At 39.7% G+C, this 14728-nt stretch overlaps 2 protein-coding genes across 2 annotated transcripts; one reads left to right on the top strand and one right to left on the bottom strand.

Annotated features, from left to right (window-relative positions):
• Nucleotides 1-3532: 3532 nt before the first annotated feature.
• On the top strand, nucleotides 3533-12752 carry aqp7 (aquaporin 7). The gene is made up of 7 exons (XM_034121866.1): nucleotides 3533-3844; nucleotides 4571-4697; nucleotides 4790-4927; nucleotides 8741-8859; nucleotides 8985-9202; nucleotides 9911-10097; nucleotides 12020-12752. The coding sequence occupies exons 1-7, from the start codon at nucleotides 3707-3709 to the stop codon at nucleotides 12095-12097; spliced, it is 1005 nt and encodes a 334-aa protein (XP_033977757.1). The 5' UTR covers nucleotides 3533-3706; the 3' UTR covers nucleotides 12098-12752.
• On the bottom strand, nucleotides 12102-14689 carry tpgs2 (tubulin polyglutamylase complex subunit 2). Its single transcript, XM_034121867.1, is given in 8 exon segments — nucleotides 12102-12231; nucleotides 12234-12396; nucleotides 13287-13450; nucleotides 13584-13697; nucleotides 13862-14002; nucleotides 14184-14271; nucleotides 14355-14434; nucleotides 14554-14689. Coding segments are annotated over 8 exon segments (930 nt in total). The 5' UTR covers nucleotides 14630-14689; the 3' UTR covers nucleotides 12102-12127.
• Between the last annotated feature and the right edge of the window lie 39 nt (nucleotides 14690-14728).

Genomic DNA, 14728 nt, shown 5'->3' with positions numbered 1-14728 from the left:
CCTAGTGTCAGCAGAAAGTATTACAAATAATGATTACAAAAATGCAAAAAAATAAATAAAAAAATATATAAAATATATTTTAAGATCATGTTTAATCATCTGATTCGTCTGTACATTGCTGTTTTAGTCTGTGTTCTTCTAATTAGTGTGTCTACAGTCACAGTGTGTGCCTATTGAGCTGTTTAGAGCCATGTGGGACAAAACCTGATTATGCCCCTTCCTCTCGCTGTGAAGTGAACGTGACTGTAAAAACTACACTGCGCATGCTCAGAGTATTTTGTAATGTAATGTGTGTGGCAAAAAAATAATGACCAGAGGGGCACGGAGCTACCATCCCCACCATACGTCATCTCAAATCATTCAGAGCTGATTGGCTGTAAGTACGTGTGCCGCGAAAAGTGTGCTGTGTGAAGAGGAGACGAGAGAGCTGCAGTGGCGCGTCCTAAAACCAGGAAGTAAGCACAAAAAAGCAATGAGATTTCTCCAGAGGATTTTAGAAAATAGCTCGAAATAAGATCTGTGGGAAACGTACCTGTTAGATAAATGCACGTTTTGATTAGCCGGATAATATCCACATGTCTACCCTACTTTTATAATTTTTTTATCATAAATCTATGGATTAGATTTATGATAGACTTTTGAAACTACAAGAAGATAAGGAGGACTTTTACAAAAAAGTAATAGAAATGTTTGTCCAGAAGGATAGGAAAATGGACTTCATCTTCAAGTCAAGGTAAGACCGCCATTTTATTGAAAATGGGATCTTACTAAGAGAGAACAATTCAATATTTAAATGATAAAATTACATTTTTTGGGTATCCTTTTGTTGAACTGTCTGTTTAAAATGAATCGAAGCATCAGACAAAAAAAGCTTTTGAAAATAATATTATATTTTGGTTTAGGTCAAAATATAATATTTGTAAACCTGAAGAGTCAGTGCCAGTGCCTCACCAGCCATGAACCTCACTGCACGTCACTGCAAAAGCTTATATATAGACATCTAAGTTTTTTGTGCCCCACCACTTTTGTACATATAAAAACGCCACTGCACACACATAATCCATGTCTCCTTTGAGTTTTACAAGTTTTGTCCACTGCAGTGCAGTTGCCCTCTAGAGAGCAAAACATGCCAATGAATGTTAGTGGCTTTGAGTCAAATGAGGTTGTTAGTACGCTGTCATTTCCTTTAGCTGACTGCTTTATCTGATGACTAATGGAGTCATATAGGCATTTTAATTTGTGATAATTGTATTGCTACTGCATTAACACAGTCAAAAAAACAATTACATATTTATTAATAATAATAATATTAATACAAAAATAAAGCAGTATTCTAAAACAATATAGTTATTATCATATACTGCTTTATTTGGCCTGTAGTAGCCTACAGTGAGATGTAACTGGTGATGTCATGCTGGCCTGTAGAAATACAATTGCATCACATTTAGATTTCTGAGATTTGTTCTATTTGTGTTTAGGTAATTGACAACCATTGCAAGCAAAATAAAACACATGTTTTTCGAAATGTTTTGTTTGGTCATGAGTTTTTATGGTTGGCATAATGGAAATATATCTGAGAGATGCTACTTTGGATTTTTTTTTTAATAAAACATAATTTAAACTAGACTAGAATTTACAGAAAGGAAAAGCATTGCTGCACCGACCTCTGTGGGATTAAGGGTTGAAGTCTGATGAACGTCTTACCATGCCCATGATCAAAGTGTCTGGTGTTGTTTGTTTTACCCGTTTACATATCGTTTTGCGGGATAGTCAGATACTGATGACTACTCATTGGTATCAGACAGAAGATTTACAGAAGTGATTACGGCATGGCAAGGTTGCCCTACTAATGCTATTTTTTGTCAGAGGTCAAGGGGTGTTATTCACCCCTGAAAACAGACAAACACAGTTTCATTGATACAATTTATAATGTAATCTGGAACATCTGCAACACATTTCTAGCAAAAATAAATGGTCCAAGTTGCACAGATCAGAGTCATAAATCACCACATGGGACTCCTAGTACTAGACTCCTGGTACTAGGATGGGTTCAAAGCAGAGAACAAATGTCACTGTGTGTGCTGTGTGCTCTGCATGTGTGACCATTAAAGAGGGTTATATCCCTCCGATTCTATTCTATTCTTTCCAGGGGACACTTGACACTTAAAGTGAATGAACAGTAGTCAGTCTTTTTTTTTTGTTACCCGGAGACTTCTTATGTTTTAGTTGCACCATTACATAGTCTTAATGTATCATCTAATAATCACAAGCAATTTCTAAAATCAGCAGTGTGGGAAATCCAATGCTAACATGGGAAAACTACCCGTGGAGTTGGAGGAAGATTTTGGTACATTTCCACTTGCAGATAAGAGAGACTGTAGTCAATGAAGTCCCTATTAATCAATAGGCTTGCTTTACGTTGAATTGATTGTTTACCTCCAATTCTCTTGCTATTGATGTGGAAATATACAAAATCACCGTAACATGGTAAAATGACATACCGGAAACTTTACAGGATACAAACACACACACGTTTTAAATAATATGCACACATCGGTGTAAAGTAAGTACATGTATTAAGTGTAATTATGCACAATTTTGAGAGACTTGTACTTTACTTGAGTATTTCAATATTTTGCTACTTTGTTCTTCTACCACACTACAATTTAGAGGTAAATAGTGTACTTTTAATCCACTTGATTTATTTAATATATTCAGTTACTTTGCAGATTTGAATGTGAAATACAAACAACACTTCAATAAGACTTTAGTTACACATTGAGTACAATTTAGTTTTAAGTTACCCTGCAGCAAACAAAGGAAATAAAACTAGCTGCACCTTTACCAGCTTTGATAAAAACATTAATGCATCAATAATTATAATCAAAATATATTATATATTTCTGAAATGGACCAATCTGAATAATGAATACTTTTACTTTTGGTACTTTAAGAACATATTGATGCTTATACTTTGGTACTTTTACTTGAGTAACATTTTAAAGGCAGGATTTTTACTTGTAACTGAGTATTTCTACACTGTGCTACTTCTACTTGTACTTAATTACAGGATCTGAGTAGTTCTTCAATGCGCATCATTTATGCATATTAACATAGTACAATCAACAGACTGATTAACATTTCCAGGAGAACATCCTGTAACATGTAAGCATATCTTTGCTATTGTAAAACCTACAAATATTGCAGATAAACACTATCTGATAAAGCAATACAATTAAAATAGCCTATGTGGGAAGACCCTGATATATTTAACTTTTCTTAGACAGTTATACAAGGTAGGAAAGTTTTCTTCTTATTCAGCACAGCAATTTTTTCCATGACACCTGGCCTATTGATTGGAGTGAGCCTGGAAAAATGCAAAGCTATTGGGGGGATGGGTCATACTGTGTGTTTTTAAACCTATCCAAGAGGAGGGGGTTGGGTTAAGGCTATAAAAAGGGTACAGATCCTAATGGGTATGTGTGACAGATAGAGGGAGACAGACACAAAGAAAGACAGAGTAACAAGGAAGAGGCTAGAGAGGGAGGAGTGCAACAGAAAGAGCGAGTCTTGTTTTTGGAGTGCGGTGTGACACTGGAGGAGGAACCACATATATTCTTCAAGGGAGCCTGAACTTTATTCTTGCCAAATAAGAAAACTCTTACAAAACAAAAACAGGAAAAGAAGGAAAGAAGAAGAAGAAATAATGAAGGATTTGGAGCAGGCATTAGAACTGGGGGTCTCTCAGCAGAAAAGATTCAACGCAACTCAACCCAAAGTTTGGCTAAGGAATGAATGTGTTCGTGTTGGACTTGCTGAAACCCTCTGCACATATGTCATGATGGTAAGAAAAGCTTGTTGTAATAATGTGTGATTTTAACCTTTAACGTTTTTTATATCCATCATTCTGCTGCCACTTATTTGAGCTCTTTGTATGCTTACTGTAACAGCCATGTGCCATTAATAATGAATGTCATGCTCTTGTCCCTGATAACACGCACCCCCCTCTCACACACACACAAAGGCACATTCCAGTCACATGGGGGGGTCCTGGGTTGGGGATTGGTGGGTTCATGTGGGTGAACCTGGAAATGTTACCAGAGGAATGGTCAGGCAGTGGGTGGGTGCAAAAGTCACATTACGTCTAGTAGCAAATCAAGCCTATACTTAGAACACAGCCAGGCTTTACTTGGAAAAACTGAAGTCACTCTCACCCATATGTACGCATGACTTTCGGGGAAGGAACCACACGTTTCCTGTTTCCCCTGAATGTTTTTCAGTGTCAGCTTTAATTTCACATGCACCACAGTAGCTTTCAGTTAAAAAGTAAATTCAGTTAACTTTAGTATCAAAACACTTCAGAACAAAACACTCATTGTTTTCTTACACTCCGGACGCCTGGCCGAAATGCTGACTTATTTGGCACTTGTTAAATAAGTATCCATCGTGTTTTGTTACATTTCAAATCCAGTTTGCTGTTATGCTTTCTGGAAGCTTCCCCCTGTCATTGCTGCTCTTTCTGTGTCTTCTGTGGCTTTGCCTGTGCTTGACCCCTTCTCTCTGTGTACAGGTGTTTGGTCTGGGGTCTGTGGCCCAGGTAGTGACGGGGCAGGGAGCGTTCGGAGAGTACCTCAGCATCAACCTGGGCTTTGGACTGGGTGTTGCTATGGGGGTTCATGTTGGAGGGAAAGTCTCAGGTATGAGGAGTGACCTTTGTAAACAGTTATATTAAGAACTATTAAAAAATGTCACAACTCATCATCTGACACATGTTTTTTTACTCCATCAGGGGCTCACATGAATGCAGCAGTGTCATTCACAATGTGTATGTTCGGCCGGCTCGGATGGAAGATGCTGCCTCTGTATATTTTTGCACAACTATTGGGGTCATTTCTGGCAGCAGGGACCATATATGGCGTCTATTACGGTTAGTACATATGGGCTCAGAACAGTCTCATAATACACACATGCACACATAAGGATTCACACTTGTATTTCATGATCCGCAAAAGGATTCACACTTGTATTTCCAGATCCACACTTGTGTTTGTCAATGCACACACAAATGTGTTCCGTTTCATATACATGTAAATAAAATCCAAATACAGAAAAAAGTTTTACATATGTATTTTTGATCCTCACATATTTGTTTTCCATTTAAATCGCGTCCCCACGAGAGTATGATTTATTGCGTTCATGACACTTACGCATTTTGCGCTGTCCGGAGCTGGGTTTCCGCGGACAGAATTTATTTTACCGGACAAATTTGAAACTTACCGGTCATGTTTCAATAATAATAATAATAATAATAAGAAGAATTGTGTAGCAGAGTTTCCGTTAGCAGGTAATTACCGGACTATGACCGGATATGGCTAATAACACGGGAGTAAGGATCATCTCTTTTTTCCTCTCTCCCTCCCTCTCTCCTGACAGCCCGTCAGTTTCTCATGCAGCTCGCTAAAACTTCACTCGCGTTTATGTCCATATCGATCAGATCCAGCTCTCCTGATCGGCCTTTATAGAGAGCACCGATCAAACTATTAAGAGTGAATATCGGCCGATAATGACCGGCGGGGCTCCCCCCATTGACAGTTCACTGTCTAGCACTGGCTTCGTAGTGCACTGATCGATTAGGCTAACCTGTAGCTGCTCCCTCCACACTCACAACAACTTCATACAGACATAAATAAAGCAGCTGTATTCGCCATACAGGAAACACACATTTAAAACGGTTTTGCCTGCCGTTTTTGTGTACACAAGCATTCATTAATGGTTCGGAAAGTGGCACTGTACCTTAATAATATAAAGGCTTGTATTTGCGTGCATTTCCTGCTCGGAAAGTGGCAATGTACTGAGAGTGGAAGTGTCCTGAGATTAGCGCCTGCAGGCTCCTGTCAGCTCCGGACAGCGCAAAATGCGTACATGAAGCGCTACTCAGGGCTATTCAATTGGCGGCCCGCGGGCCAAATCCGGCCCCGGGGTGATATTTACTGGCCCTTTGAGTATAATGTTAAAAAGTAATCAATTTTTTTTTTTTAAGATTTTTTTTTATTATTTTTTTTGTGCCATAGTGCCTTTATTCCAGAGAGGGTGTTACATTGAGAGATAGAGGGGTAGACAATGCCTGAAAACTTCGATGGGCTCGGGTTTCGAACCCACCTACTATACTGTAGTGACAACTCCTGTCATTGATTGCATCTCTGCGTGAATGATTAGATCATTTCACCTAAATGAAATCAAATGAAACATGTAGGCCTACTGAGTTCTGAACTTGCCATTTAGATCTATAAAGGCCTTGGGGCTATGTTGTACTCCACTATGCTGTTGTAGTATTTACTGTATCTGAAGCTCTTAAATATGATTGCTCATATTTCAAGCCATCTTTTTCCCGGCCCCTTGGTTTGGATCATTTTCATCAACCGGCCCCCATTCCAAACTAATTGAATAGCCCTGCGCTACGTCATGAACGCAAGAAATCTACCCTCGTGGGGGCGCGCTCATGTGCCCAAGTACGAATCGGGTGACCGTCAGGGGAGTCTCAAAAAACCCACACACGAATGCACAGCGATCCATGCACAGAAAGCGGTTTGTGTTTGTAGGTGCAGCGGTTTTAAACGGGAAACAAATATGTGAGGATCAAAAATACATATGTAAAACTTTTTTCTGTATTTGGATTTTATTTACATGTATATGAAACGGAACACATTTGTGTGTGCATTGACAAACACAAGAGTGGATCCGGAAATACAAGTGTGAATCCTTTTGCGGATCATGAAATACAAGTGTGAATCCTTCTGTGTGCATGTGTGTATTATGAGACTGTTCTGAGTCCATACTTTCCGAGCATGAAATGCACGCAAATACAAGCCTTTATATTATTAAGGTAGTGCCACTTTCCGAACCATTAATGAATGCTTGTGTACACAAAAACGGCAGGCAAAACCGTTTTAAATGTGTGTTTCCTGTATGGCGAATACAGCTGCTTTATTTATGTCTGTATGAAGTTGTTGTGAGTGTGGAGGGAGCAGCTACAGGTTAGCTTAGCCTAATCGATCAGTGCACTACGAAGCCAGTGCTAGACAGTGAACTGTCAACGGGGGGAGCCCCGCCGGTCATTATCGGCCGATATTCACTCTTAATAGTTTGATCGGTGCTCTCTATAAAGGCCGATCAGGAGAGCTGGATCTGATCGATATGGACATAAACGCGAGTGAAGTTTTAGCGAGCTGCATGAGAAACTGACGGGCTGTCAGGAGAGAGGGAGGGAGAGAGGAAAAAAGAGATGATCCTTACTCCCGTGTTATTAGCCATATCCGGTCATAGTCCGGTAATTACCTGCTAACGGAAACTCTGCTCCACAATTCTTCTTATTCTTCTTCTTCTTCTTATTATTATTAATGAAACATGACCGGTAAGTTTCAAATTTTTCAGGTAAAATAAATTCTGTCCGCGGAAACCCTGCTCCAGACAGCGCAAAATGCGTAAGTGTCATGAACGCAATAAATCATACCCTCGTGGGGACCCGCTCATGTGATTGGCTTAGAATGAAGGAGACATCTGATTGGCTATAGATAGAAAAAATTACAAGTACGAATCGGGTGACCGTCAGGGGAGTCTCAAAAAACCCACACACGAATGCACAGCGATCCATGCACAGAAAGCGGTTTGTGTTTGCAGGTTCAGGGGATTTAAACGGAAAACAAATATGTGAGGATCAAAAATACACATGTAAAACTTTTTTCTGTATTTGGATTTTATTTACATGTATATGAAACGGAACACATTTGTGTGTGCATTGACAAACACAAGTGTGGATCCGGAAATACAAGTGTGAATCCTTCTGTGTGCATGTGTGTATTATGAGACTGTTCTGAGCCCATAAGTACACACTGCATGTTCGTTTATTCACTTCTCCTTGTCCATATATCATAGCTATTCAATTGTTTTAGTACAACATCTAAGGCAGTGCTTCTCAAAGTGTGGTCCGCGGACCACTGGTTGTCCGTGAGCGCCCCCTAGTGGTCCGTGAGTATATTGGTAACATTTCACATTTTTAATTAATTAATTAAAGTTTTTCCGCACTCTCGCGGGAATATCTCCGCAATGGAGCGAGCTTAATTGCGTGATTGCATGATATAGCCCAGCGCAACACCTTCATCACACATGTTGCCACTTGTTTGTACCATTTTCAGGCGATTTGTAATCTGTTCTAGAAAAACGATGTGTTTTTGGATATTTGTGGAGTTAGGTGGTCCGCGAGTGTTTTTTTATTGCTTAAAGGTGGGGTAGGTAAGTTTGAGAAACTGGCTCGAGATCGCTAGAATTTGAAAATACACAACCGGAGAAAATCTGCCACTTCCTTATAGAGCCCCTCCTCCAACACACACGAACGCGCACAGGACCAATGAGGGCACGAGATAAGTTTGTGCACAGATGGAAGGCTGACAGGCAGGTAGGCCATCCAGTTATTTTAGCCGGGCCGGCTAAAATGATTGGTCATACTTTTTACAGTATTACGGCTTCCACAGATTACATTTTTTTATGGATTTTTTGTCAAAGCACTTAAGATATTCATTGCTATCGGGATGTTAAGAGCATTCCATGGAATATAACAAAAAGTGTATCTCGAGCCGGTTTCTCAAACTTACCTACCCAACCTTTAAGTGGTCCTTGGTATGAAAAAGTTGGAGAAACACTGATCTAAGGGTATCTGTCTTATTTATATTGTTTCCATATGCAGATGCTATACATGAATATTGTGGAGGAAACCTGACTGTAACCGGGGAACTGGCCACAGCTGGTATCTTTGCCACCTATCCCGCACCATACCTCTCCTTGATGGGGGGATTCATTGATCAGGTAGCCATGAAATTGAATTAGAGGATTACAGCTTTATTACAATCATTCTGCGCTCAAAATGTGTTCTTGTTGTATTGTTCTATACACAGCAATGTATGTTAAGCTTCTTTTTTTGTTTATGCCAGGTGTTGGGCACAGCCTTGCTTCTGCTTTGCTTGATGGCGTTGTCCGACCAGAGGAACAAACCGGCAGCAGCGGGCACGGAGCCCATCGCAGTGGGTCTGCTGGTGCTGCTCATCGGCATCTCTATGGGCAGAAACAGCGGATATGCTATCAACCCCACCAGAGACATCGCCCCCAGGCTCTTCACTGCTGTAGCAGGCTGGGGGGTGGACGTGTTCAGGTACATATACACATGATATTTTGGCTTCTGGGGACATTTCTGCATGTCACTTTGGGTTAATTTGAGGGCAAAACATCTCTGTTAATTGTTATTCTGTTCTGAGCAGAGTTGATTGTTCATACATAGAGGGTACTACTGCTAGTGGTTTCAAACAATGCAAGTGGAAAACATATTAGTTAACAATTTACTTTGTTGTCTGTACGCATAATTTTGGGAGTATTTGTAACTCTTTAACAACTTGTATTTTGAGATTTACAATTCAACTGTTTCCCCTTGTTCATGAATGATTAACAGATTGTTTATATAAAATATATAACTCATGATGATAGATAGCACATACTTGAACAAGTCGCTCAATCTATGCTATAACACTTGGCATAGTTTTAGGGGAGGCTCAGTGAATGGAAATGAAGACATTACATTTATCAAAAGACCAATACATTAAAGAGCCTAAATGAGTGTTATTTGGTGAAATACATAGTTCAGAGTTACAGTAGTTTTGGATATTTTTCAGCTTTTTTCACACTTTTCCCAAAATCTTTTTTCAAGTATTTGATGTAATAAAGTAATAAAAATGGGAGTTGAAACTCATTACTGATTATAGGCAGAATATCCTAATATTGTGACCAAATATTTATGCAAAAAAAAGTTTTGTATTCATCCTGTAATTTTCTAATAGTTGACTGTTATCTGTTTTTATCTGTGCAGGGCTGGAAATGGTTGGTGGTGGGTGCCACTGGTTGGGCCCCCGATTGGAGGAGTACTGGGGGCAGGACTGTACAAGGTGTTGGTGGAAATGCACCACCCCCACGTCTCTGAGCCGGTTGATGGGCTAATGGAGGAGTTTGATGAGGAGGCTGCCCCCCTGAAGAAACAGAAGATAATCTGTGCCAATGTATGTGTCTGACACCCTCAACTGTGTGATGTGTGTGTGTAGCATTCCATGATGGCTAAGGGTTAAAGTAATAGACCAAAAACAAATATCAAAGATGGAGGACATTAGGACTTTTACAACAAGAAAGAATGGCTCAAAACATCTCAAGCAATTTTAAAAAGGTTATGTGATTAATTTCACCACCAACCTTAGTTCAATCAGGAGAGACGTTGATGTATGAAATACATATTTATTACCGGGACACATAATATGAATGTAATAATGATTGCCAGAATTATAACAGGTGAATGGAATGGTGTTTGGCGATTAGGCCCCAGTTTGCAGGATAATCATTCAGGAGGGGGAGGAACCGCTCCGATGAAACCCCCTGGGGTCTAGACACTGGTGGTGGTGATAAGTAGGTGGGACCGGTCTGAAGGGAGAAGGTTTAGCTTGGCCCTGTAGGAAACGGGAGGCGAGAGGGGTGGAGGAGGGTTGCGTATTGTCACCTGAAATGACAGCTGACAAGAGGGAAGAGCAGATTTAAATGGATTAGCGGGTGCAACGATAGGCTTGTGAGAATGGAGAGAGGAGTGATTGGTTAGCTGGGGAGTGACGCCCCAGATCACTTAATGAGGGAGGAGAGAGTATTGAAATGACATGTAATATGAATGAAGAGCTTGGTCTTCCCGATTGAACTTGCGCTGAGCTTTCATTTACTTGAATGCAGTTTCTGAACTTGTCAGACAGCAACATATATAGAACACCGTGAGGCTGACATCTAGCACTTATTTCTCCAATCTGCACTAGTTCAGCTACTTAGACGAACGTTGAAATCTAATAGCAATTTTAATGCATAGAAGATGAAAAAACACACTTATACTTCATGTTTTTTTATTGAGGTAATAGCAGCTTGTAATACATTGGAAGACACCTTTAATATCTTTCATTATAACAATCAACAGGAGACAATTAACATGGGCTTGGGCACTACATGTGAAGCAAAGTAAAAAGCCTTCTATCCAAACATGTATCTTTAGGAAAATAAAATAGGAACAGTAGGAGTTTGCTCCTCACAGCTTGAAATGGCAGCAGCACAAGCAAAGATAAAACACACATGAATCTTTCCAAAAAATCCAGTGCACAGCAGCGTGAAGCTCAAACATGTAAGATTAGATTAGGTAATGTGTTTTGATTAACTTTGTAGGAGTTCCAAAGTACTTGAACAAAAAACAAGTCCAGAAATGAATCCTGGATGTCTAATAAGTCTGCCACGGCAACAAGAGCACTAAAGCTAGCACATTATTTTCCTTAAATGCTGGAATCAAACCGCATCACAGTCAGAGCAGATGTCATTATTAGATAAAAAACTCATAGGACTAAACTCTAGCACATTTTATGTTTGTAAAGTTTAGAGGCATCAGCAAGGCACTGCAGTGATGCAATGGCCAGTGAGCAACTTAACTGAAGCCAAGCTTGATGATCTTTTGGTGAATTTTGATTATGTTTTGATGATTTTCTTTAGAAAAGTGTTAATTTAGAGTTTGTAACTACAGCTATGACTTTAATCATACAAGCACTTACTGCCCAACTGAAAAAGTATTATTTTTATTCTTCCTGTTTTTTATTTACCAATTGTAAACACTTATTTTAAATGTGTTTATATGATATATTGTAAGAGACATTTGAAATTTTAATATATACAATGATAAATACAGATATTTACTGATTCTGATTACTTATTAGTGACAGCACTCAAAACATGTCAGGATTATTTGTCGGCAGCACTTGATTACATTTTTTACAATGGCTGTTTTTACTTATGTTTACCACTAGGTGTTACTAGTGAAACCTGTATCAAATGTGGCTTTCCTGAATGAATGTATTGGTGAGAAACGCAACAACTGTGCTTAAGAAAAAACTCTTCTTATGTATCCATTCAGACGTGGGCCATTCCAGACTTGCTTTTGGACAACATGCTCTCATTGAGCATAGCGAAGCTAACCAAACCCGACCCTTGAAGGACTTGCGAGCTGCTCCACTAACCCATGTTAGACGGAAAAGCTGGTTGAAAGGTTTTCCTCTGATGGAAACATTCTCACCGCTTTCCCCCACTGTGGTGTCTCACTGCGCTGCTTTGGCTCTTTGCTGTGCTCCCTAGGCTGCATGGTGTCGACTGCTTCTTCTTTAAGACAGGTACCTTGGCTTTTCCTTTGAAGGCCTTTGTAGGATCCAGCTTGTTGAGGTGGGAATCTCCTGCAGGATCCACAAAGTTGAGCTCACTGCTGAAAGTCAGAGGCTGGTACAGTGATGCCCACTGCTGCAGAGGGAACAGGAGGTAGATTGTTTACAATCTACTGTTCATAGTTATGTAGACTAAATCATAAAATAACCTGTTCGTGGTTTAAGAACTGAGCGCAACAGTAGGCATACTACAAGGAGATGGCAAAAGCCCCATCACTTCCTTAGGAAAATGTTCCTAATTTGCATTCGCTGAAACATTTGGCCTTCAGTGAACAGAAATAAATGTTTATATTTCTGATGAATAGGGTTAAAAACTGTTAGGCCTTGTGTAAGTGTCTAGACACTTTAAGTATTATGTCTTAATGTGTTAAATGAGCCAACTTTGTAGTTTACTGTGAATGAAACCGAATAAATAAAATGTATTTTATTACACATGCAAAGTGTGTTTTTTTTTTTTTTTAATTAGGGATGAGCTCATGCTATAATCAGTCATGCTATCTGTTCAATACTGCCATAGAAAATCAAATCAAAAGATCATATTTCAAGGAAAAAGAAGAATAAGATACTCCAATGTCATCCCTTACGGTTGACCTAAATATAAACAACTATCATTATCATTAGTTATTATTACAAGTTTAAATTAATAAAGTAGCAAAATTGAGTAATGTTGTGGCTGTATTTCTTCTTTTAGGGAAGTCAAATCTGTCTTTCACAGGATGAGCCTGATGTTTTGTAGATAGCTATGTAAAGCATAGTGCATCTGTAAAAATGTATTATTAACAGCTTAGTATTTCAAGAGAGGGAAAAAGATGGCATTGAAATTGGTTGAGGTAGAGTTTATGAGAGGAAAAAAGAATACCACTTTCAAAGTTATCCCTATTAATAATACAAAATGTATAACTCGGGTGAGTTTTGCAAACGTCATTTAAACCACAACACTTTATCATAGAAAGAGGAATTAGACACCTTGGCCTGGGGGCTGGGGCCGTACGGGGTGAAGGCATACTGCCACTCAGGCAGACCCAGGTGGGTGATCATCAGTCGGTAGTAGGAGGTGAAGGTTGCCGTCAGTAAATGCCAACAGAGCGAGCGATCAAGGAACCAAATTTCACTTTGCTGGGCTACCACACCTGAGAAAAGTCAAAGAACAACACATACATTATGTTGCATTTATTGTAACATATTATAGATTGATCATTGTTTTTAAAATAGTAACATTGTTGTTCGGAGAAATCATAAAAAGTTGAAAGTTTGTGAGATCACCTGTAGTGCAGTTTTTGTAGACTAGACACACTTTCCCATTCACACCGCAGGAGTGCAGCTCGAAGATGCGGCTCCGGGAATCAAAGTGGGGTGCAGCGGGAGCACGACCCCTCCCTGGCACACAAAACATTAATGAGTCTGGAATAAATATTAACTTTGCAATCAACATTTCATTCATTAGATTGCTTTCTGCACAACTGAGCACACAAACAGACTTAATCAAAGTTGACAGGCTGTAATTGTTGAGTTGAGCCCACATGAGGCTCTGACAGGTTTACCACTTTCTGCGCCGTCCTCCTCCCAGTCCAGGTCTGCCAGCGAGGGGGCATTGGGCAGAGAGAATAGTGATACTGGTTGGAGGAGTGGGCACAGGCTGGACACACTGTTTATCATCATGCATCCCAGGGGAACACACTCATCTGGAAGGCAAACACATACACACAGTTAGGATTGTATCACAGAGCTGTCATTTCTTCACAAAAGGCATTGGTGGGAAAAAATCTATTTTTCATTGACCTTTATCATGTTGTCTTAATAGTAGCCTTTCATTCAAATATATTAAGACTTCTATGAGACAGACAAACTAATGATGACACCTACTGTCTAGTTTAACACTCCAGGTAAGCGTGAATCCATCAGTTGTCAGATAGAAATCTCGCAGGTCCTCTGGCAAAATACAAGCGTTTTTCTGAGGAAAAAATAGAGCATGGTAATAAGATAACAATGTATGACAGAGCAAATGTATTTGTCATAAATTGCTCCATCTTTCACCTGTTCCCATGACAGGAGGCTCCTCTTCTCTGCAGGCTCCCTCTCAACAAAACGCACATCGACCACACCTGGCATGTTCTCTGTCAAAATAGGGACACATTCATAACATGTATTAGTTAACGGCCCCATCTGTTTTCTAGCTAACATGAACATTAACGTTACTAGCTAGTTTCATAGCAAAAATCACAATGATACACACCGAGTATTCGAGTAATGCCAAGAGTCAGTCTCTCAGCAACACCTTTAAAGGTTAAGCTTTCTTTAGTCTCTTCCATTTGGTATTCACAAATGTGCACCAAACAGAGCAAGCATCCTTTGCAGCTATCTGCCCTGTATCGTTCACCTCTTAGCTGACAACACAGGAAGCGACAGAT

This window comes from Trematomus bernacchii, unplaced genomic scaffold (assembly GCF_902827165.1).
Source record: "Trematomus bernacchii unplaced genomic scaffold, fTreBer1.1, whole genome shotgun sequence".
Taxonomy (NCBI): domain Eukaryota; kingdom Metazoa; phylum Chordata; class Actinopteri; order Perciformes; family Nototheniidae; genus Trematomus; species Trematomus bernacchii.
The sequence above is the reverse complement of the archived record's forward strand: the minus strand, read 5'-3'. Positions and strand labels throughout refer to the sequence as shown.

Bases quoted from the DNA above. Each gene is read 5' to 3' on its own strand.
- aqp7 (XM_034121866.1), top strand. From the start codon at position 3,707: ATGAAGGATTTGGAGCAGGCATTAGAACTGGGGGTCTCTCAGCAGAAA. The intron at 3,845-4,570 runs GTAAGAAAAGCT...CTCTGTGTACAG, and splicing joins TCTGCACATATGTCATGATG to GTGTTTGGTCTGGGGTCTGT. The intron at 9,203-9,910 runs GTACATATACAC...TTATCTGTGCAG, and splicing joins TGGGGGGTGGACGTGTTCAG to GGCTGGAAATGGTTGGTGGT.